This window comes from Sardina pilchardus, chromosome 9 (assembly GCF_963854185.1).
Source record: "Sardina pilchardus chromosome 9, fSarPil1.1, whole genome shotgun sequence".
Taxonomy (NCBI): Eukaryota; Metazoa; Chordata; class Actinopteri; order Clupeiformes; family Clupeidae; genus Sardina; species Sardina pilchardus.
Window position 1 is genome coordinate 19,376,589 of NC_085002.1, and position 25,347 is coordinate 19,401,935.

At 40.3% G+C, this 25,347-nt stretch overlaps 1 protein-coding gene and 1 long non-coding RNA gene across 3 annotated transcripts in view; one reads left to right on the forward strand and one right to left on the reverse strand.

Moving 5' to 3' along the window:
* The window catches only part of LOC134092978 (sodium- and chloride-dependent GABA transporter 2-like), a 37,715-nt gene that overhangs the window by 6,368 nt on the left and 6,000 nt on the right, over window positions 1-25,347 (reverse strand). The window contains exons 2-11 of one of the 2 annotated variants that reach the window (XM_062546191.1): window positions 8,591-8,742; window positions 6,939-7,073; window positions 6,625-6,765; window positions 6,450-6,537; window positions 5,918-6,050; window positions 5,418-5,552; window positions 4,831-4,934; window positions 1,893-2,017; window positions 1,588-1,700; window positions 901-1,041 (exon numbers count right to left, since the gene is read on the reverse strand). In XM_062546191.1, the coding sequence (XP_062402175.1) occupies window positions 901-1,041; window positions 1,588-1,700; window positions 1,893-2,017; window positions 4,831-4,934; window positions 5,418-5,552; window positions 5,918-6,050; window positions 6,450-6,537; window positions 6,625-6,765; window positions 6,939-7,073; window positions 8,591-8,738 (1,263 nt within the window). In that variant the 5' untranslated portion in view covers window positions 8,739-8,742. Of the gene's footprint in view, window positions 1-900; window positions 1,042-1,587; window positions 1,701-1,892; window positions 2,018-4,830; window positions 4,935-5,417; window positions 5,553-5,917; window positions 6,051-6,449; window positions 6,538-6,624; window positions 6,766-6,938; window positions 7,074-8,590; window positions 8,743-25,347 lie in introns of those variants that run through there. The other variant, XM_062546192.1, reaches the window with a different exon arrangement.
* On the forward strand, window positions 19,929-21,316 carry LOC134092369 (uncharacterized). Its single transcript, XR_009940215.1, has 3 exons — window positions 19,929-19,996; window positions 20,723-20,789; window positions 21,268-21,316. It is a non-coding gene; the product is annotated as an uncharacterized LOC134092369 (long non-coding RNA).

Sequence of the window (25,347 nt, forward strand, 5' to 3'; positions counted from 1 at the left end):
GCTTTCAACAAGGTTTAGGAATGTGTTTATGGGAATGACCATTCTTCCAGAAGCGCATTTGTGTGGTCACACACGGATGTTGGACGAGGAGACTGGCTCTCAGTCTGCGCTCTAATTCATCTCAAAGGTGTTCTGTTGAGTTGAGGTCAGGACTCTGTGCAGGCCAGTCAAGTTCATCCACACCAAACTCTGTCATCCATGTCTTTATGGACCTTGCTTTTTGCACTGGTGCACTGTCATATTGGAACAGGAAAGGGCTGGCCCCTTAGTTCCAGTGAAAGTAACTCTGAATGCTACAGCATGAACCAAGAAATTTTGAACAATTCCATGCTCCCAACTTTGTGGGAAGTTTGGGGATGGCCACTTCCTGTTCCAACATGACTGTGCACCAGTTCACAAAGCAAGGTCCATAAAGTCATGGATCTCAGAGTTTGGGGTGGATGAACTTGACTAGCCTGTACAGAATGCTGACCTCAACCCGATAGAACATCTTTGGGATGAATTGGAGCGGAAACTGAGAGCCAATCCCAAAATTCCCAAAAGCACACTCCTAAACCTTAAGGAAAGCCTTCCCAGAAAAGTTGAAGCTGTTATAGCTGCAAAGAACGGACTGACATCATATTAAACCCTATGGATTAAGAATGGGATGTCGCTTAAGTCATTAGGGGGTCAAGGCAAGTGACCCAATACTTTTGGGCAATATAGTGTAAGAGTGATGTGAAATAGGGTCACCTAAACAAGGTAAGGTACATGATTAAGACAAATGTTTGTTGCTATTTGATGTCAGCTTTAAAAAAAAAAAAAAAAGGTTTACAACACACCAATCCTTTCCGTGCTTATGATGCAATGTGTTGATCAGCTGGTTGAATCTTGAACAGGGAACTGAGGTTGACCTCTTACCTCAGTGACCATCACTAAGCCAATGAGGAAGCTCGCTATACTGATGATGAGCAGAAGGATCTTGCGTCTGTGCTTGCCCGTGTGGAAGAAGTGGGGAAACATATCTGTGATGGCGGTCATCAAAGCCTCCAGGCCTACAAACTGAATAGACAAGAGTTTATTATTCAGTCATTCATATTTGAAAGCAATAGCCTCAAACTCCCTAAAGCAGGAGGTTCTCAACATGTTTGGGGCTAAGGCACAGCAAAGGTCAAACCAGAACCCAACTCACACCATCTCACAGTTATTGATTATGATGACAGTCATTGTTATGATAGGCAATTAACATTATTCTGATTGTTCCACAACAAGGGAAAGGGTGCTGCCAAAGTTGTGAGTCCTCCTTCCTCTGATTGGTTGGTAAACAAATGCTAATCAAACATGGCATGGTAGCATACTAAGGGTCAGATGAGTACAAGTTGTCAATCTCTGACTAACAAAAATGGTTTTAAATTATGAAGCATTTAATTATTCAATTAATGCATTTAAAGTACTTTTACCCCTCTATAGGCTATTTCATGAGCCTGTATAATTGCAAAGTATGTTTATTCTTCTGAGAGACATCATAGAGTATACAGTCAACAATGACAAACCTGAGCTAAGACACAAACAAAGCCTGTCTGCTCTGATATGTGATGCACCACACACCTCACTGTCCAGCCCAAGCAAAATGATCATGATGAAGAAACATATGGCCCAGAGTTGAGGTAAAGGCATCATAGCGACGGCTCGAGGGTAGGCAATGAATGCCAAGCCCGGACCTAGGGAGAAATAAAGAAACTACATGAGACAACAGAACAAGCTGAACTGTAATACAATTACACAGCTGGATACCAATGACCTCAGTCTGCCTTTTCCCAACCATTAACATAATTCTCTGATGGGGCACATGTATATTGAACTTCATTGGAATGTTAAAAATATACTTTATTCATATATGTTTTAAATATTACCTGATTCTGCTACCATTGAGATATTTGTTTTTTGCTCATAAGCCATGAACCCCAATACAGAGAAAATGGCAAAACCAGCCACAAAACTGGTCGCGCTGTTTAATAGACACAGCCACACACAATCTCTGGAAAACAAAACAACATAGTCATTTCTTTCTGACTTTAAGCTTCACATGTCTGTGTTAACCCTTTGATGCATGAGCTATTGAAACCCCCTCTAATGCATAACATGGGTCACAAGTGACCCGCATTCATTTTCTATGGAGTTTTGTTGAAGGGCTAGGGTTTCTTAGCAATTTCTTTAAAAAAAAAATATTTTCATGACCCAGCACTCCATGAATTCCTCAATTAACTTGTTTTTGTTCATTACAAGACTAAGTTGTATTTTTTTCTCTTAAACTTTTTAAAGAAAAACACTTTTCTGTCAATACCCCTCTAATTCATAACATGGGTCACAAGTGACCCGCATTCATTCTCAATGGAGTTTTGTTGAAGGGTTAGGGTTTCTCAGCTATTTTCAAGAAAATAATTCAATTTATAATTTAATATTCCAGGTTTCCATCACTTATTTAGTTTCTTCCAAACACCAATCATTATTTTCATTAATTGATGGTCACTCCTTGAATTCTAACACTTTTTATGTGCCTAAATTACATTTGAACACATGGGTCACAAATGACCCGCATTCATTTCCTATGTAAAATGAACCTATAATCAAAATTTATTTGCAGTACTCTTTGAAATCAGTGTCATTTGTCATTTCATATTAAAATTTACCATCACATATTAATATTTTAACAAACACCAATAATTATATTCATTCCTCTATGCCTACTCCATGAATGTGACTAAGTTTTGTGAAACAATACAATGATTGAACACATGGGTCAGAAATGACCTGTGTCTGCAAAGTGTGATTGTGAGTAAGATAATGAATATTATGTGAACCATTTTATGTAACTATAATATTTGCAAGACCATGGCGATATGGGGAGTGCTGAGACAACCCAGCCACAAGAGGACTTAAGACAAGAAAATCCAAATGAAAGCGATGCAGCCTTTGTCCAACTGCCAGTGATAGAAAAGTCACCCTCTCCTGCTCCAAATGCACACGGCCTGTGTGCCAGGACCATAAAGTGACAGTGGTCATTTGTGAAACATCCCTACTGGTACGCTGGTAGCTGGTTTGAGCTGATCTTTGCTAGTTTTCTTCCAGCTATTGCTGCTAGCTGGTGTAGCTGGTTAGGCCACCAGGTTGACATGCTGGCGTGACCATCTGAGGAAGCTGGTCATGGCCTGTCGTGTGGGATACCGCTGGTGTTAGATGGTCATGCTGGTGACCAGCCTGCCAAGCTTGACATTGTTGGTGTGAGATTGTCATGCTGGCTTGCTAGAATGACCAACATAAGCTGGCATGGCCAGTAAAAACCAACAATGTAGACCAGCAACACCAGTTAAAATGACCAGCTTGAGGTGGTACGACAAGCAAAACCATCAGTTTTAGTCGCATTTACTACTTCTCCACAGTTTGAAAGTTAACCAGTTCTCCAAGTCCTCTCGCTATAGATCTATTTTCACATCCCTCAGACCGTCACCACGGTATACCTATGAATGATGCCATCCACAGGTAGACCATGGTGACGGTCTGAGAGAAGTCTCATAGATCCATAGTTATGGACATAAATTGCGTTACTGATGCACTGCAGTTCTGTATTGGTATTCAAAGTGTCAGTGACATAATGTACAGTGTTTTACAAAAGCAAATTAAAAATGTTTAGATTTCTTTTTTTTCAGATTATTTTTTTGGCCTTTTTATGCCTTTAAATGGACAGGACAGTAGAGTATGACAGGAAGTGAGTGGGAGAGAGAATTGGGGTGGGATCTGGAAAGGACCACGGGACAGGAATCGAACCCGGGTTGCCGGCGTGTGGTGCAGGTGCCCCAACCGCGTCACGGCTGGGGCCTATAACAACTATTTCTAATCAGATTAGTATTAGAAATATTAGAATTTGTTGTTTGTATTAAAATTGTTCTCATAATATTCATTATCTTACATAATCACACTTTGCACACACAGGTCATTTCTGACCCATGTGTTCAATCATTGTATTGTTTCACTAAACTTACTCACATTCATAGAGTAGTCATAGAGGAGTGAACGATTATTGCTGTTTATTAAAATCTGAATTTGTAATGGTAAATTTGAATATTAAATGACTAATTACACTGATTTCAAAGAGTACTGCAAAGAAATTCTGATTATAGGCTAATTTTACATGGGAAATGAATGCGGGTCATTTGTGACCCATGTGTTCAAATGTAATTTAGACAAATAAAAAGAGTTGGAATTCAAGGAGTATCCATCAATTAATGAAAATAATAATTGATGTTTGGAAGAAACTAAGTAAGTGATGGAAACCTGGAATATTAGATGACAAATTAAATTATTTTCTTAAATATAGCTAAGAAACCCTAACTCTTCAACAAAACTCCATAGAAAATGAATGCGGGTCACTTGTGACCCATGTTATGCATTAGAGGGGTAGTGACAGAAAAAGTGTTTTTATGTAAAAAGTTTAAGAGAAAAAAATTATATTTAGTATTGTAATGAACAAAAACAAGTTAATTGAGGATATCATGGAGTGCTGGGTCATGAAAATAAGTTATAGCTGAGTTACAGAAAAAATAAACTCGTCCGGGTCACTTGTGACCCATGTTATGCATTTAAGGGTTAAAGTTCTTTTTAGAAAACACGATACGATTAAATTACCCTCTACAGCACTCAGGCAAAAAAATAAAATAAATAAATAACCATACAAATTAAGTTTGACAGGGCAGATGTCTCCTGCCCTGAGACTGACTTTTTGCAAACCAAGGACCATTCTTTATCTCTGCTAGTTCACAAAACAATAATATCATATATTGTATGTCCACCTACTTGTAACAGTTGTTGTCGTACTTATTGTAACTGCCCAGCGCAGTCAAGCATCCAATGCAAATGGCATAAGAATAGAAAATCTGTGTGCCAGCGTCCATCCACACCTATAACGTAAGGATGGAGGTTAAGAATGAAAGGGAAAAAGATGAGCGGCAAAAGCAAATTTCTCAATTAAGGTAAATCGGTCCTCAACAGATCTGTAAGTATCAGAGCAGCTTGCCTACAGGTAATTACAGGATCTATTTTAATAAGACAGTACTGAGTTGATAATCACTTAGCGTCTAGCAGTTCAAGCACGATAAATCTAAAATGCTATCGACATATCTCTGACTCTGTGAACAGAAATAGAGAATATGAGCATGTCAATCTATGCCCATGCCCACTCCATGAGATAGGGCCATATAGATACCTTATACCTGACAAATGTTGTAACCTGCCATTAAACTGGGAGCATAAAAGACAGTGTACTGTGCAGATATATTTTCTTTTCTCAACGTTTGTGCCAGCAGCTGTCGAATTTGTATAGATGTGCGTACATTCCTACACTACAGATGGGTCCATAAAGAACCACGGCTCACACCTAATACCTGAGGGTCAGCCAGGCGTGCTGGATCGGGATAGAGGTAGAACTTGATGCCATCCGCTGCCCCGGGCAGTGTGAGCCCCCGGACCAGCAGCACCACCAGCATGACGTAGGGGAAGGTAGCTGTGAAGTACACCACCTGGGACCACAGGCCAGAGGTCAGAGGGCATCAGTGGACAAATATGGATTTTATTAGATGGAAAAGGATAGAAAACAGAAACAAGTAATACAGCTACATATTTTACCACAGATCAATAAAATTGTTATTATCTTTTTATTTTTAACATCAAAAGAAACAGGTTTCGGGAGACCCGGGTTAAAGTCTGACGGTTGTTGAATGACATTGAAACGAGTTGACGGTCACATTAAAAATGAAGAGATCACTGCAAATGTGAATATGACCATCAAGTCATTCGGATATCACTCAACAACTGTAAGATGACATCAGAAAAATGTGATGAAAAACTAATAGTAACAGTATAACTGAATATTTCTACCATTCACCTTTCCTGTGGACTTGACTCCTTTCCACACACAGAAGTAGCAAATTATCCATGACAGAAGAAGACACAGGACTAACTCCCATCTCATACTGCCCATCTCATACACATTGTCTGTGATATTCAGAACCCTTCGCCTGGAAAAGACATGAAATATAAAAAATGTTAACATCTTATTGAATTCACTCACTGTGCGGAACAATTTACTTTAAACTGATAGCATTTAATTTAAGTTATCTAGTTAATCGAGAAAGGCCAGGGATCGAAACATTGGACAGCTTCAACCATCAAACCTGTTGAGATGCAGCCTAAAGGTGAATAAATAGTGCAGTAGATACCATACATGTATATACATGTACTGTATACAATATTAGCAATGTTCCTGGCTGTGCAGGTGGGCCATATCCTACAGCTACAGGTGAAAGTAGCATAACATGGAGCTGACATGACATGAATTTCCTAAATTCTAAAAGCATGTTAGGGCCAGACCTAAAAACACACAAATCAAAACCATATGACAGTTAAAAATGACTCACTCCCAAAATTCTTTCACCGGCGATGTTGCATTTTCAAAAATGGTTAAGTTGAGTAGGCCTCTGGTTTTGTCAAACTCCATACAGTTCTCTGTTGCAACATAAAATGTGTAAGTGCCGTGGACAAGAAAGCCATTAAAACAAAGATGGCTGTAAATTAAGATGAGGGTGCCAATACCTGTGTTCCAGGGGTTTTGACAGCTTGCCCAGGGCAACTCAGGTGTGAAGGAGGAGAATAGATAGAAGAATGCCCAGGCCAGAATGACGATGTAATAGATGCTGGAGTACAAAACCACAACTTGGTTTCCATAGCCCAGACCTGTCAATAAAAAAAGGGCTCACTAAAATGGCTATTTATTTATGAAATCATATCAGAAGGTTTTCTACCTTCTCACAAGCATATCAGTGATCAAGAAAAAGCCTCAACTGATGGTTAACCACAAAAGAGGCACTTGTCCATATCCACAGCAGGGTTGTGAGGTTAATGCTTACCTTCAAAAAGAGGGCATATCTTTCGCCAGCAAGTGACTGATCCCTGGCTCGTGTACTGCCCCAGAGAGGTCTCCAACAGAAAGAGTGGGATGCCACAGGAAAACAGGAACAGCACATAAGGAATGAAGAACACCCCTTTGGGGGGCACAGAGTAAATACTCACACTTACTGTATAAATGGGTAGTTTGTTTTCAAAGTCAGGATAAGCCATTTCTTTCAGGCTCTAAACTGAACCTTCAGAGCCACCCCTTTACTTTAATAACACTCCTGGTAAAGGATCAAATGTATTTATAAAAAAATATATTGTTTATTTTTTTATATTAAAAAATATATATGCTACCAGCAGCTACATCGTTAAATGGTAACTCATCATCAGTGTGAAATATTTGCTTAAAATATTAGGCTTTTATTATTGATCTTTGAATCAATATCTATATAAGTAACACTATTACTATTAGTATCACATACGTACATCTATGGAAAACTTTGATAGTGTACTCTCTCTGTGTTGGACTGGGCATCATTCGACACTAAGGTAATCGTGTTGGTAGGTTGTTGCTAAGATGATTTGTTAGAGGTAAATAGACGTACAGTCCCCTACATAAGTGTTGGAACACATGCTAAAGTTGATTGAAAAAAGGAATATAAAATCATCTTTAGGAAATTGATCTTAATGAGGCAATAGGCCTCAGATTAGCTGGTTTGAATTGCATTGAGCTCAATGAGAACTAGAAATGTGCATCTCCGTGGAGGAGCTGCAAGAGTGGGCTTGCTCACCAGGGAGCAGTGATGTAAACGCCTGAACAGTCCCCCATTCATTTCAATTGGGAAACGCCTCTGGTGGAGCATGGCGGAACTACAAGGGTCTAAAAACGGGAATACTGGAAAAACGACAACCGGCAGCCATCCGACATTACAGTAACAAGCAACCTACACCGGATCAGGCCTGATTTTTAGTGTTTGAACCGCATCGATAGCTCAGACGCTCTAGGAGAAGAGGCTGGCTGGCTGCCTCTATGGGAAATTTAACACATAGGGTTAACATAGTGTAGGTCTTCCAATACTTATTATGACCCCTGTATTTTAAGGAAAACATTTATTTATTTATTATTCATTATTCATTCACAAAGAAAATTAATGTCCTTAAAGGTCGAATATTTCCTCATTTTTTATTTAAGGCATTAAGATCAATTCCCAAAAGATGCTTTTATATTCCTTTTTATAGTCAACTTTAGTTCCAATACTTATGGAGGGGACTGTATATGTGATTTCAGATGCTTACTCTGAATGTATAACTATCCAAATGTTCAAAATATTTGACATAGCAGCTCTTTCCACGTGATAAAAGCATCTTGGAACATAACCTTGTACAGTTTTAAAATTCAAAACCATTGGAATAACTAAGCATGTACCCGATATATCCAGTAATTTGTAAAATTGCCACGCCCAAAAGCCATTAAGCCTTTGAATCATTTAACACTTAAATGTTAGTGCACAGGGTTTTACTTCTGATCTGTTAAAGGTGCATATTATGTTTTCATCTTAGGTTATTTTTCTCCTCAGGAGATTCTAAACAACAGTGGTTTAAAGTGATAGAGCAAGGCTTTCCATATTGTTCAGCTTTTCTTGCAAATATTGACATTTTCTCTTACCTCCTCCATTTTTGTAACACAAGTATGGAAACCTCCACACATTACCCAAGCCAATGATCTGGCCGGCCACTGCTAGGAGAAATTCCATTTTGTTGGCCCATTGGCCGCGCACTGGTTGGTTGGATGGAGGCTCTTGCTGCTTTTCCATGGTCCTGCATATACAGAAATAATTGCATCCTTAGCAACGACAAAACGTGATAAATTCTATTTAACTACCAGGGCTTTTGGTGGATGTGTTTCAGATGTGAAAAACGTATCACATCTTGAGACCTCCATTGTCACAATGACCTGGAATGACTATCACAAGAACAAAAAAACCCAGCCTAAATCAGAATCAGAATCAGCTTTATTGGCAAGGTTTGCATAAAAAGGAATTTGACTCCGGTTAATCCGGTTAATCGCATCTCTCCAATTTCCAATTGTGGTTTTCTATGTGTATCTCTTTGTGTGACTTTTTAAAGGAGTCATAGAACGCATTTTTTGACCATTACAAATTGATCTTTGAGCCTAAATAATGTCATATGTAAATTTGTGGGGCTGAAAACGCCCCAGGAGCACTGCTAGATCGCCTAATACAAGGTCATAAATAAGCCTTGCAATGAAACAGTTTGTTTTTCCCGCCCACTCAGCAAGTTCATGAATATTCAAATGAGATGCGCGCTGATTGGTCTATAGAGCTCCCCAGTCCCGCCCACAGCCTTGTCCGGAAGTAAAAATCCAATACAATTTCTCCATTGACAATTGGAGAATAAGCCATAACATCGTAACCGTCCATGGTAGACTTAAAACCAGCTACGATGTGACTAAGCGATTATACCTGCTCATATAGATGTCAAAAGCTAATGGGGGCATCAACCTTGTTTTGAGAAAACAATGCTTTATTCACGATTTAACGAGAGAGTACTACACTACCCGACACCCTAACGTGTAAAACTGGTGAAAGCAGAGCCTTTGATTGGTAGAGATCGCCGTTGCCATGGCAATGCCAAACAAACTGTACTCAGCTTTTCCCGCGCCTATCGTCCAGCTTCGTCTCGCTGGAACTTCAAAACTTAAAATGGCTGCTGGGCTGATCAGGACCGATGTGTGGTCTTCTGAAAAATAACGGTTTTCTCATCTTGAAGGTTGAATTTACTCAATGGAAACGGTAGGAAGTAATCATCTTCTTTTCTCAGATTAATATGGAACCATGTTAAACTATCTTTAGGCTGCAAATGTTGGAAATGTGTGTACGTTTGCAAAGCATCCTGGGATTTGAGTTCTCTATCTCGGAATTTAAGATATGTACACAGTCTTGTACCTTTCGCTTTTTTTACATTTTCTGTTCATTTTTTCACTCGAAATTATAAGTTATATGCTTATGAGTCACATCGTAGCTGGTTAGCCTAAGGCATGGTCTAAAACTCTTTATATCCGAATTTTTCCAGAAGTCAATGGGAGAAATGAATGAGAATTTTACTTCCGGACAAGCACCTCTCTCGGAGGAGGGGCGGGACTGGGGAGCTCTATTAATCGAAGGTATGCAAATGAGAGGGGGTGTATCTAAAGGGGGATGGGCGCCTATTACGTGTTATCTGAGCTCTGTTCAGATTGGAGCATTTCAACACGGCTGTTTCTATTTCCCAATTTGCATACGAAAGCAGGCGGGGGACGCGGTAAAGTCTTTGGTGTTGTCCTTTGGACACTGCTCGCAACCTAAATTCAACAGCAACAAGGTGAATGTGGTTTTGAATTCTAGGACTCCTTTAATATCGCTTGGCCGGTTTTGTGCAAAGCTGTGACAGAAACATTGCTTAAAAATATTACTTTTTAAACGATATGACACCAACTAATGATGATACCAATTGTGTACATAGGAGTTATGCAGGTCAGGGGATGCTAATTGAAATATAAAATGTTTAGCTTTGAGTACTTGAGAAAAAGAAAGACCATAAAAGAGTAGGTGCTACCAGACATTCAACCAGTAGTTAGATTACATTCAGGATTTGCACACTACACTGTAATTTCCCATACCTTACCCACATTGTGTATAACCTGCATGATAGTGTTTAATGCTAACTAAAAAAAAAAAAAAACTTGTGTATTAACGGTGTTGGCCATACTTAAATCACAAAGACGAACAAAGAAAATAAATGCATGCCCATGTATAATCCGCACCTGTGTATTAGTCTAATTTTGAAAAATAAATTCATAAACTTTGATTAATAGGTGGGAAATTATAGTATTTACCTTATGTTTCTGCTGCTGCATTGTTCCTCTCTATTCATTGTGCATGTCTTACTGCAGTGAGACTAGTCTCTGCATTAGTATCTGGGTGCAAGAGAGACAACTCTACATAAATGACTTCAATGTGTGCCCATGTTTGGGCTGTCCTATGAGAGATGTAATGGGGAGGAGTTACAACAAAGGTGAACATAGCTTGTTTTTCTGGAACTTTCCAAATACTACTAGTCAAAATATATTTTTTTTATCTGGAAAATTTGGTTCACTCTGGCTGGACCGATCAGACCTGTACAACAGGACAGCTGGGCTTCTCAGGAGAACAGTCAAGAGACCATCTCAAGTGAGATTCTGATGGGAAGGGAGATTCTCATCCTCTGTTGAAAAAGCGTAATGGCTGATAGATCTGAACTTTGTCACCATAAACTGATTTCTGTTAATGGGATCCTGGACAAACTACTGCTTTCTACAGAGCCTCCCAAGGGTCAAGTTGGGGTAAAATAAAAGCCATCTATAAACTGTGCGCAGAGATTACAAAAAAGTGAGCTCAGTTTATAGGCCATGTTTTTTTTTTTTTGCAAAGAGATTGCAAAAAAAGTGAGCGCATGCAGTTTATAAATTTGAGGCCATGTTTTTTTTTTGAGCACATCTGCCTTGTAAATTTCAATCCAAATTTAAAGGTAGATTTAGGTCTACAGGCTTAGTGGTAAGTGTTAAACCTTTTTCAGTTTCAGTTGGCAATATTGCATTTATCATTGGCAACATTTTAGCTATCTGCACTTCAGATCGAAACTAACAGAGCAGCTGCTGGTTTAACAGTCTTGAACTTGAACAGATCCTCAAGGGCAAGTGTCGGCCTACTTTCATGGATTTCTATGGATGGTGTCTCTGGTTGTCTGATTGTCTGGGCCTACTTTTGGTGCCTTTTCGTTTAGACAGTCGTGTTTTTCATTTGTCTATTTTTTTTTTCATTATCATATTGTAAATAAATACTTTTGCATCTCCCATTTTTTGTTCATAAACACAAAGCAAATCACAAACTTAGCAGTAGCAATCTAGGCTCAGCTTGGGATGGTGTCAGAACCACTAAATATCTTCAAGCGCTGCAAAACCAAAATAAGCTCTGACTTCGATAACAGTCGCAGCTGAGTATTGTTTGACTGTGCAGACCAAATAGGCCCTATCTTTCATTTTATTTTTAACCTATCATTGTGTCAACAAATGTTCCTGATTTATGGAAACAATCCACAATAATTCATATGGAATGAACAGCTATGAATGACAACAGGCCCATAATGCTGACAAATGAAAGCTAAATAGGACAAACCAACCTCGACCCACAGTGTGCATACCAATCCAACAGAGGGGTCCAGGATGCAACTGTATCTGTCGACTTCTCATTCACCTTGATGGTCATTTTCCTAGTACCACAGATATCTGGAGACTAATTCGGGATGATGGCCAATCAGGAAACAGGCTTTATTCTTTCAGTGATGCACATCAATGGAGAAAGACAAATACAAACAAAGAAGTATCCTAAGCTTAAGCGAGGAGGGGGGCAGTTATGTACTACTCAATGACCACGGGAAGGTGTGAAAGTCACCTGTTCTGCTAACCTGGTATCTATAGACAAAGAGCCCCACCTGGAAGTAAGCGGAGGTGTCCAGAATTGTTATAGACAAGAAATACAAATAACTACAAAATCAGGAGTGAATATAAGAAATACACAGTATGTACTGTATATACAGGAAGGATTCTGATCCTCTTTAAAGTGTAAGTTTGGCGGAAATTGAAAATAAAGCTATTTTCTGAATGAAAATACATCAACTAAGCCGTGGAGGAAGTAATTTTCGCTCATCACGCAGTACAGAGCTAGCACGGGCAGGACCGACAGCCCAAAATCGCAAATTGTGGGTGTGGATGGGGATTGGAGCCACACGCTTTCAAAATCGCATTTTTAAACCACTAACAGTGCTCAAAACAGCGCCAAACCTCATCAGTAGCTTGCTCTAGGTGTCTACACATAAAACGAAGCACCAATCAGTCTGTAAACTTTGGAATAGTCAGTATACACGTAGAATCAATTCGAGACCGCAACACCCCATCTGAAGCACATACATGTCTCGCGAGATCTCACACGAGAGGTCGTGGACTTTCCCTCGTGAGGAGCTGGAAGGGGTTATATTCATAACAGTCTTCTTTTATAAACGTCGGGTTCACGAGCCAAGTTGTTGGTGCTTCGTTTTATGTGTAGACACCTAGAGCAAGCTTCTGACGAGGTTTGGCGCTGTTTTGAGCAATGTTAGTGGTTTAAAAATGCGATTTTGACTACCTGTAGGAATAGGTCCCGTGCTTCCGTGTGAGATCTCGCGAGACATTTCTGTGCTTTAGATGGAATTGCGGTCTCGAATTGATTCTACGTGTATACTGACTATTCCAAAGTTTACAGACTGTTTGGTGCTTCGTTTTATGTGTAGACACCTAGAGCAAGCTACTGATGAGGTTTGGCGCTGTTTTGAGCAATGTTAGTGGTTTAAAAATGCGATTTTGAAAGCGTGTGGCTCCAATCCCCATCCACACCCTCTGTTTGCGATTTTGGGCTGTCGTTCCTGCCCGTGCTAGCTCTGTACTGCGTGATGAGCGAAAATTACTTCCTCCACGGCTTAGTTGATGTATTTTCATTCAGAAAATAGCTTTATTTTCAATTTCCGCCAAACTTACACTTTAACACTGAAAATGTAGTGAGCTAAGCTACCAACTACTCTATATTAAATTAAGCTTAGCTACACAAAAGCTACCTAAAGACAAAATGTAGCAAGCTAAGTTAAATACATTTCATAAAAGTAGCTTACTACATCAGAAGCTACTTTATAACAAAACAATGAACATAAACCAATAAAGTGAACCAGCTTCAAGTCAGTGATATTGCAATGACACAGCCAACATAATTCAGCATACAAGATAGCCTACAGTAACTGGTGTACACATGTGGGCTATAACATATGTCCAGTTCAAAAACAACTGCTGAGAGAGTGTGCATATGTGGTCCAAATTAGATTTGCCCATTTCTTAAGTTTGCAGGATAAACTGTAAGCTACATTTTTACTGTTACTGAAGCTGTTATCTATATTCTAAGTACTTCATTGTTGGGTGGGTTTTCGCCTCTATAAGCTTCACCTCTTGATTATGTTTCATTCCACTAGGCTGAAATGTTGGTGCTATGTTTAAAAGTATAATTAGGCCTACCCATTCAGTTTATCTTTACCACGAGAAATATTAAACTTGTGAGCTCCACAAATGCTCTGGAAAATGTAGCTTCTGTAAAAGCTACAGCACAGCAAAAAAAAAACCCAGCTAAGCTACTGAAAAGCTATCTGCTTCAGAAAACCAAGCTACTGAGAAATGTACGTAGCTAAGCTAGTAGCTTCGCTACAAGTAGTGAAGCTACTGCCCATCACTGGCCATGCCTGCTGGTGCAGAATATTTTAGAGCTAACATAGTTGGCATAGTTGGCAGCTAACATAGTTGGCTGGATCCTATAGTCTTTGTCACAAATAGAAGATCTCAGAGTAAATGGACATTTCTTTGACTTATCTTTTACATATACTGGCCCTCTTCAGGGCTGTGCTATCTCTCTCTCTTCTACATAACATTCTGTACACTGACAACTGCCAGACCAAAATTGATAACCACCATGTAAAGTTTGCAGATGACAGTCATTGTGAGCTTGTTGAGGGAGGACGAAACATAATAGACTATATTGTAAGATGGTGTCTTCTTGGAACTAAACCAAGGACATACGGATTGGGTTTAGACACTTTAGAGCGTTGCTTCTGAATTGTTTATATTGCGTGATGCCTTCCGTGGTTGGTGAGATTTAGGCACAAAGGACTGATGGATTGGTTATTGCTGTCAGTCAATCAGAGCTCGAACTACGGGAAGGTAATGACCAAAGTTTATCATCATGAAAAAAAAAAATATAGTGCACTGAATGGGGAAATATTTTGCGTGAGAAATGTCAAGTATGGCGTGTGGTGCGAGAATGGGTCAAATGCGTTCAAAGCGTGAGACTAGGCAGCCCTGGATTACCCTCAGGGACTTTAACATTTTTGTCTAGAATTCTAGATGGAGCCAAGAAAATTCCCTGGGGGACGAAGAATGTGATAACAAGGTCATTAAGGTGTGTAGCTGAGTCAATAGTGTTCAACTGAAATACTGTATCTGTCTGAACTGTATAAGAGACAGGTGCAAAAGAGAGGTGGTGGTCATGCAGTGACTAATGAGCTGGGCTCGCATGCAGTATCCTGAAAGGTTGGTTACATTCCTGGCTATATTCTATTGTTGTGCCCTTGAGCAAGTCACTTAACTTAACTGGGGTAATATTGACATACTGTATATGTAAGTTGCTTTTGACGAAAGCGTCTGCTAAATGGAAAAAAAAGAAGCATTAAGATCCATACTGACATTACTCTTCCCCTGCGGTCTGAACTCCAGGCACTGCTCTCTGGCTCTCTCTTCAAATATCCACTATCTAGAACCAACAGATACAAACACTGTTTTGCACCCTCAGCTGTACTGCTACTAAACTCAACAAGGATATAAAGGCAGCTTCACTACTTCCGCCACCCCCATTAGGGACAAACAAAATTATTCTACTATTACTACTAATACACATAATTATATTAATGGCTAACACGTGTTCCCTTAATAAAACTACTAGAACTCCATGATAAACCCATTGTTACATCATGTCAGACGGAAGTAGTGTATATTGATTAATTTATGTTTCACTCACGCCCACGTCTTGCTTGTGGTGAATATTTTCAGTAGCCTAAAGGGGGGCACACATAATCATAATCTGGCTGATTTAGCCCCGATTTCCCCCCTTCCGACCAAAGACAGACAACGGCCGATTATCTTAGACAGAGAACTTAGATATCGCCAGTACAAACACCCTAACAATAGACCCTCATTCCACAGCCATAACAATTCTAGGAATGTCTGTTTTTGGAATGACCTGCTGTCATAGCAACTCAAGGGAAGCCTTTCTGTCTGGGATTAACCCATTTTCCTCACAGAGACTAACAGCAGAGATGGTTTATGAAACGAGACGATTCATAAGAGGGTAAATTCTGGTATCATTGTGATGTGGGGTTCGCAACTGCCACACCCCTATAGGAATCAGGAGGTCCAGTGTCTATGTATTCCTATGGGAGAAACAAACATTATCTTGGATTATGACCAATCCCTTAGCCCTACTTTCAGTGATGTAAATTATGAATTCATATTCTACAAGACACATGGCTTTCTAACATTCCCACATTAAAATAGTATTTTCCAGTGAAATAAATAAGGAGAAAAATAACTTTGTTTGTGATCTGTCTCCGTTTCTATCTCACCCAAGCACAGCGTTCGTGCAGGCCACCTGTTGTCAATGGCACAACGATAGTTTAGATAGTTTACAAGGCATCTCTGGGCACACTACACCTAAGAAACGTTTTGGTACAACCAAAGACTGTCTAGTTACCTGGTTGGCTATAGTAGCCTACCTTAGAGTTGCTGAACTAACTACTGAGGCTACATTGAAAATGCCAAAAGTTTGCTCTGCAATTGGCTGTTCTAAGTAGCCTGGGTGTTCCCATGCTGCTTTGCACGCGATTTGATTCACGCTGCTAAGGCAGCCTGGAAACCAGTGTTGGGAGAGTTCATTTTCTACATGAACTAGTCCAGCTCATAGTTTACAAATTTTAAAATGAACTAGTTCAGTTCATAGTACATAACGCCTGGCCTATCAGGCCTGTACTTCCCTTGATAATAGAATCTGGCATAGACAAAGAAGCACACGCAACGGTTGGGCAACATTTTAGTGCTATTAACGGTGTGTTTTTTGCCTGAACCCTAATGAATGAAATTAAAAAAGAGTGAACGTGAAGTTCACAGACACCAGAATGAACTTGTTCACAGTATTGTTCATCAGGCAGAAATACAATCAGTTCAGTTCAAGTTCACCAAAATTATGAACAAGTTCAGGCACAACACTGCTGGAAACTACCGCCCTAATTTTTGCCTCAGATAGGGGACCAATCACAGAACAGGGGGGAAAGCAAGACGATGATGAGCTATACACAGACGCATTTGATAGACATCCGTGGCGCCAAACAAACGGATCTTGGCATTTTTTCCAAATGAACGTTTGGTTTCCAGACCACGTCTCATTGAGAAGTGGTGGCGCTAGCCAGGCTATGTTCTAACAGGAATGCCTCCATCTTCCCAAATCACTGACCACACCCCTTTAAGAAGAAGGAAGTACCATTTCATTCAATTGGAAAATCCCAAGGGGGCAGGCATATTCCCGGAAGTAGACACGAATTGAGCTGGTGATCAACACTCTGCTAACTCCCATGGACGGCCATATAGATTGCAGATGTTTTTGCGATCCCATAACTTCATGTAACATGTGCCCTGTGTCGCCCTTATAGCTTCTGTGTATTCTAATAGGGTATCGAAGGCAAAACTAATTCACTTCTTCCCCGTATATAACGTTGGTTTCCCGTAAAGAAGTATAGTTAGCATGTTGGTTGGAGGGAAGCTAACGTTCGACAGGAGATTCCCCGTAATGTTTGGATAAGAAGCTCAGTCCAGCCTGCACGAAAACCATGACGGAAAGTCATTCGCAAGATCAGTGAAGAAGCGTGTAGACGGTAGCCTACTGTTTGATAGGGTAAAGCATTACCTAGAGGCAAGTAAACATAATAATAATATTAAAAACAAACGTTAATAATGAATTGACAGTTGTTCGGAAAATCCCATCTATCAGACGAGTTACAGCAATGTACAGGATGGCTAACGTCACGAAATGAGAACGAGTCTGCGCAGTACGAAGTAAACGGATTTTTGTTTCAGCCCCCTCCAATGGAGTCTGTTTGTCCATTTATTTTAGGTCTATGGAAAATCCGAGCAGGCAAGTATGGCAACATATTTGAACCACACATAACAGCCAGCCTCTGGGAGGGGTGGGTATCTGTGAAACTGGAACAATTATGTACAGCTGCCTTTGTGCTGTTCCACTGAAAGTTGGCCGAATGACAATTGTAAGAGTTTCTTCTTGCCATCTGTATGGCTCAAAGGCCTTGGTGTGCTGTAACACATCATGGGCTCTATTATCAGGATCAAATGGGCATTGTCGCATGTCACTCGCACAAGTTTCTTTGGGGGCGGTCCTAGCACAAAAGGCTATAATGACTGCGTGAAAAGTGAACATTGCGCTCGGCGCAAAGTGAAAAGGGGTTGTCTTAATTGAGTTAATTAGTCGTGGGTGTCTTTTGGGCGTAGCATGCAATAAACCAATTAGATTTCACACTCTCATTCCCTTTAAAAGTGTAAGCTGGTAATTTTCCATCCTCAAAAGTTCAGAACGGGGGAGACGACCTCACAGTTAGACTCCTTTGTGTCCAGGTGATCTATTTGCATTTGAACTGTTCCCATTGTGTGTGTGGCCGGCCATTTGTTGAAAGGCCCTCGGACACACCTCTTCTCCCCCTCTCCATGCCTCTGATGAACTAATGTTGGAAACTGAAATGTATCTGTTTCATGACAAATGATAATACATCCATGTTTGGTCTTGAATTAATACTTGTAATGTGGGCAACAGCCTAATCACAGTTTCATTGCAATCTAATATTTGTACATGGTTATAGACTAAGAAATGCACTATAGAGTTTTAGACGCCACACCCACTTTCAGGTAAAGAAGCCCTGCTGAGTGGGGGGTGGCTGGATGAATGAAAAAGAGAAGTTCTTGCAGTGACTCTCGCTCTTCTCTCACTTTCTCAGCTTTGGGCAAGAGGTGACTCTTCGCTTCTCTTCCTGCTCTGCTCTGGTCTAGGCAAGAGGTCACACTGACCTCTCTGCCCCTCTCTCTCTCTCTCTCCCTGCCTTTTCTCTCTCTCTCTCGCTCTCTATCTACCTATCTATCTTTTGATTTCTTTTGGGGTTTGTTATTTTCATTATTTGATATATTGTTTTATCTGGTGTATGTAGCATTGTAACTTGGTAACTTGTTAAGGTTTAAGTCCAAGTTTATTGTTTGTTTTGAGGTTAAGTTCATTTTCTCCTTTGTTCCTTTGTTCAAGGATAATTACTGATACTTTACTTTTACCTAAGGCTCAAAGCCTAATAAATGGTTAATTCTCCTCGCTCAGTTTGCATATCTCTAAAAGTTTAGTGTGCCATTCCATTCTCTACTATAGTTAAACAAACGAGTTATTTGGTAATGTATTAGAGGTACAATATGTCTTATGGAGTCAGATTTACGTGGTGAAATTCCTAATACAATTGCCATCTAACTTCTCAGATATTTTTACAGTCCAATTCAACCTCATCGAAGCGCGGGACGTAGACAGAACACGTATAAAAGTGGGAAATATATTGTCGTATATATTTGGCCTACTTACAAAAGCCTGGCGCATTGTTCAATGGTCTGTTGGTATTATCATGGCGGAGTTACCTGGGCGTCTACTCCAGAAGAGACCGACTTGCTCGTGCGTGAGGCATGGGCGACCTTCCCAACTTTTATGCTGGGAAATTGTGAAAATAATGTACATGATGTGTGAATATTATTTTCTAACACGGATAGTTCCGGTCCTTGATGATGATTGGCTGAATCGCGTTCGATGCTGTTATAAAATCCAACACAAACATACACCTTGACCGCATTTCGTTAATGCACTACCACAACTTGCACAAAAGTTAAAGTGGCTGCGTCTCGATGTTGCATGGCAACCATTCATATGGAGGAAATATTTATTGGCGGAAGAATTATTATCTATGAATACATCAACGTATAGTTACCATTTTAGAAAAGCAATAAGCCACTCGAGTCCGTAGTTTACACTGTTAAAAATTTCTGCCAATTTACAGCAATATTTTACAGGAATCATCTGTGTTTACTAAAATACAACAGATAACTGTAAAGAGAAGTGCATTTTGGGACATGCAAACTATGTGTCTGATTATACAGAAATGAACTGTAATTTGCAAAGCACTATTGGAAAAGAACATGGAAAATGGCTGGGGTTACAGGCTGCTCCTGTAGGCCTACTTTTTAAACTGAGAAGACCGTTGGGTTTTTGATTCTGGATACCGTTACGTTATCTCAGACACACGGATTTCTTCTGAGAAGTACGTGGTAAGTTGAATCTCATATTTTCCTTATATCATAAAGTGCATATTGATTGTAATCGAGTTAGCTAATTTATTTGGAAAAATAAAGTCGACGTTGTTGCTTTGTGTTCTGTTCTATTTTGTTACGTTCTTATTTGGCTAAATGTATGCTAACTAATAGGCTATGTAGCTCTAATGTTAGCCATTTTGCTATGGCACAAAGCCTTATTTTTTAAAGCATATTCCAGTGTTCCCCATAACATGTTTTTCTGGAAGCACATAATCTAACGTTACTAAAATGTCGGTTATTAAACATAGCTTCTAGCCCAGACATAGCTTATAGCTATATGTTGCTAGCTACCAGCCTGGGTAAGGTCCGTGAAAAGTATAGGCTAGTCAACAGCCTATTTTAGCATAATATACTGCACGCAAATCAACATCGTTGGTTTATTTTGAAAGCGACTGCTATTTTTACGTCCATGCTTTACTTGTGCGTGGATGCATATGACGTTAACATGTGCTAATATAGTTAATGCTTCGACATGAATGTGTAATTCTTCCGAAGTTGTGTGTCTCCTGTGCCTGCATGGCTCACCACCGCAACGGTAATGTCTAACTCCTACTGCTGCTTGGTGACGATACGAAGTGCTGATTTAAAATCTTTACTGACAGATAACTGCTAGACAGTTTATAATCGGATAACTCCATCATTGCAACCAAAAGTTTATTTGTGTTGTGTTACTACCCACAGGTTGATTGCTTGAAGTAGCTGGCTCAACGCACCGGGCGAGTTGACCTATCACATTCGTGTGTATGACGTAAGTTATTTCTGGTCTTTAAATTATTGCAAAAACATAGCCTACATTTTCCAAATAGTTTATTTTTGAATGTTGATTAACTAGTGACATTGCCTACTATTGCCTGCTCCACATTTTCATAGTCTAATTCTGTATAGAGTTAATGTGATGCCTACTTGAAATAATTGCTGAATGTTGATCAAATGGTGGCAAAGGCCTGTTTGTATTGACTTCACATGTTCATGGTCTGGCCTAATTACATAGTTATTATAATATTTGTCTTTGAAAACTGAAAAAATACTGGGTTTAACACTGGGCATAGTTTAAATACTGTTGTTTTTACTTGGCTATGCCTCCCTCACATTTTCATCTGTACAGTGGCAACCAAAACTTTACAATGTACACATATTATTTGCAGCCTACTATAGCCTACAGTAGCCTACATTGTTAGTTTAATTTGTCTGATGTAAGTTTACACCATTCTATGACCCCCCTCTAGATGCAGTATCGTTACTTCTCCAAAAGCAACAGGAAAACGTATTGTGGCCACTTCACTTAAACAGATAGTTAAGACAGAGGATGCATCACACGGGAGAGCACCATCCACTACTACGGTCCAAAGCAGCACACTGGCCAGCCAGCCGGACAGCTACAACAACCTATGAGATGACATAATGCATGACAGGACACTGAATGGGATTCATATTGTACTGTATACATGAAGCTCTTGAAGACCCAACTCTTCCAAAGAGCAAGTGGATGGTTTCCACTGAAGGACAAATCATATGTGAAGGGTCCTCATTCTTCCCTGGGCTGGCTGTTCTGTTGGATGTGTTATGTTTCTAATTATGTGTTCAACCTGGAATACCAGGATGAACTTGCATCAACCCTTGTGTTTATTCAAAGGTGAATGAATATTGTTGATTGACTTGTTTATTGGTATTTTTGTAGATGCTTCATCGAGATCAACTCAGAGGCACACACACACACACACACACACACACACACACACACACACACACACACACACACACACACACACACACACACACACACACACACACACACACACACACACACACACACACCATTTCATGTCAGTGAACACATACACTGTTTTGCCAAAAGTATTGGGTCACCTGCCTTGACTCACATATGAATTTAAGTGACATCCCATTCTTAATCCTTAGGGTGTGTGAATTTGTATAGTGTGTTTATGGGAATGTTTTGACCATTCTTCCAGAAGCGCATTTGTGCGGTTACACACTGATGTTGGGAGAGGAGACTGGCTCTCAGTCTCTGCTCTAATTCATCCCAAAGGTCTTTATGGACCTTGCTTTGCGCCCTGATACACTGTCATGTTGGAACAGGAAGGGGCCATCCCTGAGCTGGGTTTGGCCCCTTAATTCCAGTGAAAGGAGCTCTGAATGTTTCAGCATTAACCAAGAGACTTTGGATTCCATGCTCCAAACTTTGTGGGAACAGTTTGGGGATGGCCCCTTCCTGATACACAAACAATGAGCATTGCATAGGTGTTCCGCAAAGAACTTTCTTCTGTATGCTTATGTGCAAACATGTAATGTTTTATAATTGTGCTAATAAATTTGCGTTGTTTTGCAATTTGCATTGCAGTCATTAATTTCACCAAGTGAATGGTTCTTATATCCAGAAACAGCATTTTACTGTAATTTAGGTTCCTGTAAAATTACAGTAAAGTACTGGCAGCAATTATGCCAGTAACTGACTGTATTTGTACAGTAAAATACTGTAATATTGCATACAGTGACTTCCTGTAATTACTTTTTACAGTATCAATACTGTACAAATACAGTCAGTTATTGGAATAAATGCTGCCAGTACTTTACTGTAATTTTACAGGGTTTTTTTTAACAGTGTAGGCTACACTGATTTTAGAACAGCTAAGGGGGGTTTTTGGCACTTGCCTACGGTCTCTCGGGGCTTATGACTTAAATAGATTATTTCAGAATGAACGCAGCAGCCGCAGCAGTAGCCAGAAGCCAGTTCTCACTATTGATCATTATCATTATTACATTTCCCTTGTGTGTGTGTGTATTCACACCAAATTGGCATGCCATACCGTACCCACCCAATATGCACAGCATCCCATTAGCTGCCTGCCATCAGGCTATTTACAATCTTCTATTTTAAGAAAAAGTCAGTCAACACATTATCAAAATGAACTTAATGCGCTATAGAGCTATATCCACGCGCACACATTTAGTTTGAACAGGAGAGATTACGCACGCAGGCGCGCAACTAGGCTACTTGTTGTTTTCTTTTACTCCGCTATCAGCACACAATGTGAAGCTAATTCACTAACTCAATAGCCTACTCATCATGGATATCGCAACTTCTTTTAAACAAACAAAACAGAAAGGATGGAGGATGGAGGCAGCTAGAGGAGTTATTCCAGATGAGCAATAACAAGGTAGACAGTTGTCAGAACGCTACAGCTGTTTAATGCCAGACGTTAAAGGTATGCTAGAACAAAACTAACTGAAGGTAACTTAGCCATAGGGCTGTGTAATGTTGTCTAAATGAGCAGGTCACTGTTAGACGTTATTGTTGTATTATTGCATGTGGATGTTGTTATGCTATGTATGCTACTTTTTGCTGACCAATACACAAACCTAAAACCGAGAAACGGACAAATATTATTTAATTATATTCGGGCTGCGCGCGCTCCTGCTGATGAATGAAGTACCACTGTGTGCGCACTGTGCACTCTTCCATATCCCCAAGCCTCATGCGCTCGTAAAATAACCTTTCAGCTATGCACGAGTGATTTCCGACTAGGTTTTTCCTGGTCAGTGGCACACTTACTTTCTGCATCCATATATTAGCGACTGGCGAGCTTTGCGCCGGACCACACCTCTTCTCTTCACTGACACGCCCGTTAGGGCGCAATATCATCTCCCATTTAGAGAACGTACATTTGCGCTGGAAAAATGAAGGATGCGCTCGCAGAGAATAGTAATTGTAGGTTGCGCCAGTCGCGAAAGCTCATTGCGCGGTCGGCATGATAGGGCCCTACGTGTTTGTTTCATTCAACATGCCTTGTTTATCCATCAAATGAAGACTTTCCATTGTGTAATCGACTTCTTGTCTTGATAAGCCATTTCGTTCCATTTCCAGGGTTCCCACTAGCCTGGCTAGCGCCTACCACTTCTCAAATGAGACGTGGTCTGGCAACCAGACGTTCATTTTCTCGTATTTGAAAAAATGCCCAGATCCGTTCATTGGGCGCCACGGATGTCTATCAAATGCGCATAGCTCATCCAACACGGTCTCACACCCATCTCGTCGAACGAGGACGCATGCCAAGCCCCCTGGCGTCAATATCGGAAGCCGAAGGTGCCCCTGCGCGTTCATATGCAACGCGAAGGGCTGCCATTGACATCAGTATAAATCCTTTGGCGTTGAATGTAGACGCAAGAAGGCAACGGAAACTTCTCGGATGTTCTGTGATTGGTCACCAACATCAGGCGAAAAATGTGAGTGTTAGTGTCCAGACTGCCTTAGCAGCGTGAATGAAATCACCGTGCAAGGCAGGATGGGAACACCCAGACTAGGTTCCCACTCTAAGTCAAATGTAAAATTCCATGATTTTTCCCTAACAAAAAATAAATAAATGGACATCGAGTGAACAAAGTTAATAATTAGTTATACTCTAGTTTTGCGTGAAAATGTTTGTACCTCAATGGGCATAGTTCAAATTACTCTGTACGCTTTTGGATAGTCCTTCAACCAATCAGACCAATGATCCCGGTGCACCTTTTGGATGAGCTAGTTTGTGATTGGACCCAGAAGATGTGGACAGGAAGCAGGAGAAATAGATGTGCAGGTTTCCAGCCTGAGCTGCCAGGCGAAATCCAAATCGCTGGCATATTAGGCAGGGTTTACCCAGCCTATGACTTTCCATGTCTGGAATAGACTTTCCAAAATTCCATGATATTCCAGAAATTCCACGACCACTGGGAACCCTGCATTCCTTTTTAGTGGTTTTAAACTAAACAGTTTTAAAGTTTAGGTGTGCGTGTTGAGGTTTAAGAAGCAAACATGGCAAACTGATCAATCATCCTTGTAACCTAGTGACCTATAGGAATTCATCCTTAAAACCTAGTGACTAGGGTTGGGCATCGATAACCGGTTCCGTCTTGGAACCGGGTTTAACTTATCAATTCCATCGACATCGTACGTCTTTTTTGTTATCGATTCCCTTAACGATTCCCTCAGCCTGCATGACGTCGGACCTTTTCCGGTTTTCCTGAAATTTTGTGTTACTACACGCCCTCTGCGACGACTCATACTACAAGTCAAATCGTGTAAGGGTGGTAATACCAGCAATATGTTAAAACATTTGTCCGTGAAGCATGGGATTAAGCTCCAAGAGTGTCATGTGTTTGACAGACTACGGAGGGGTGCTAACGTTGCCCGGTCCAGGGCTCCAGAGTGCATATGCGCCTAAAATGTTTAAGAGTGTGCCTGAAAATAATTCTAGGTGCACCTGACGCTGCTCGGGTGAAAGCATACGTTTCCTTCACAAGTTTTAATTGTA